The following is a 1,828-nucleotide window of genomic DNA, read 5'->3' as shown; positions in this document are numbered from 1 at the left end:
TGGCCTGGGGCATGGGAGTGTGATCAGCATGGCCTGGGGGCTATGCAGGGTGGGCAGGGCCAGGGAGAAAAGGGGTGACACATACCAGTGCAGTGGCCGTGGTGATCTGCGTGCCCCCAGAAGCTCCCACCACCATCCGGACCTGGCCGTCCTGGCCCACCATGATCGTTGGGCACATGGACGAGAGCGGCTGCTTCCCTGTGGCCGACGGGAGAAGGCGGGGATGCCGGTCAGCTGCCTGCCCAGGACACCCGCCCCTCTCCACCCCAGCCCCCCACCCCCGGACCTCCACCCCATACCTGGCTGGATGAAATTGGCAGGTGAAGGGGGCACCCCAAACTGATTGGTGATGCTGGGAGAGCTGAAGTCATCCATTTCATCATTGAACAGGATCCCGCTGACTGGGGAGCGGACCTTGGAGCCAAAGCTACCGCCCAGCCAGGTCAGACGGCGCCTGACCTCGCCCGACCCAGCCTGGTCCCTATCCACCCACTGAGGCTCAAACGTACTCCCTGAGAGGCCCAGGATAAACTACCAAGGTCGGGCCTCAGTTTCCCACCAGGAAAAGAGGTGATGGAGCCACCTTACTGGATAAGCGGGCAGTCCCTGGGCCACATGCCCCTGGCCCTGTCCCACCCAGGCGGCCCAGCAGCCCCTACTAGAGGTTGATGGTGCTGGTGGCGGACACAGCACTGCCGTCCTCTGCAACGACAGACAGATGGGAAGTGCCCCCGTCATCCGGTGTGTAGAACTCGGGCTTGTAGTAGGAGGTCGGGTGAGTGGTATCATCAGAGATCAGGGCCCGGAGCTGGGCAGCGAAGAACTCGGAGGTCATGTTGCGGACCACCTGCCGAGACCCCAGAGCTGGCCTGAGGAGGTGGGGAGGGAGGGTGGGGAGGGGGCACAGGTCTCAGAAGGCCCCTGACTGTGGCTCTGACCACAACCCTCTAGCACCCACAGCCTTCCATGGCTCCTCAGGGCTCAAGGACAGGCCCAGGACCTTGCATGACCAGTCTGATTCCCTCTCTCTGTCACCTTCCAGCAACTCTGAATGTCTGTCTATCTGGCCCTCAGCCTCCAGACCCTTGCCACATTCAATCACTCATTCACTCACACAAAAAATATTTCTAGAGTTTGCACTGCATGCCTGGCACTGGAAAATCAACAGGGAACAGACACTTAGGTCCCTGCCCTCATGCCAAGAAAAACAAATGCACACGGGGAAAGTGCTGAAACCACAAACCAGGTAAGGGGAATCGAGAGGCATGAGGTATGGGTAAAGTGGTCAGGGAGGGCTTCTCGGAGGAGGCAACATGTGAAAAGAGCCTGGAATGTGGCCTTAATGGTCAGTGCAAAAGCCCTGAAGCAGGTGGTATAGGCTGGTAAGCCATAGGCAGAGAGTGAATGGGGTCGGGGGAGAAGAAGATGAAGATACAGGCTGGGGCCCATCCCACAGGACCTCCTAGGTCCCATAATGACTGGCTTTTGCTCTGTGCCACGCAGGCTTTGGGCAGAGGAATGAGCAGGCTGGGGAGTGTTTTCACAGGGTCCCTCTGGCAGCTGTGAGGGTGATAAGGATAAAGCCCAAAGGGGAGGCTGCGGGTATCAACCAGGTGAGAGATGATGGCCTGGGTGGGAGAAAGAGAAGAATTGAGGATGGCGCCAACTAGGGAGGTAAACCCTGCAGAAGGGGCAGGTTTGGGGACGGTCAGGAGCTTGCCTTTGGATGCTTCATCAGCCCTGAAGAGCATGGGTGCATGTAGAAGCATGGGTGCACCGGCAAGGGCGGGCTGAGGGATGAATATGGAGGTATCGACATTGAGAGGCT

At 59.0% G+C, this 1,828-nt stretch overlaps 1 protein-coding gene across 1 annotated transcript in view; it reads right to left on the bottom strand.

Annotated features, from left to right (window-relative positions):
- The window catches only part of LOC105500439 (gamma-glutamyltransferase light chain 1-like), a 1,689-nt gene extending 807 nt beyond the window's left edge, over positions 1-882 (bottom strand). The window contains 3 exon segments of the mRNA XM_011925943.1: positions 5-198; positions 300-427; positions 660-882. Coding sequence (XP_011781333.1) covers positions 5-198; positions 300-427; positions 660-835 — 498 coding nt within the window. The 5' untranslated portion in view covers positions 836-882.
- Between the last annotated feature and the right edge of the window lie 946 nt (positions 883-1,828).

This window comes from Colobus angolensis, unplaced genomic scaffold, assembly GCF_000951035.1.
Source record: "Colobus angolensis palliatus isolate OR3802 unplaced genomic scaffold, Cang.pa_1.0 Scaffold663, whole genome shotgun sequence".
In the NCBI taxonomy this organism is placed as follows: domain Eukaryota; kingdom Metazoa; phylum Chordata; class Mammalia; order Primates; family Cercopithecidae; genus Colobus; species Colobus angolensis.
Note: the sequence above shows the minus strand (reverse complement) of the source record. Positions and strands in the feature narration are given on the sequence as shown.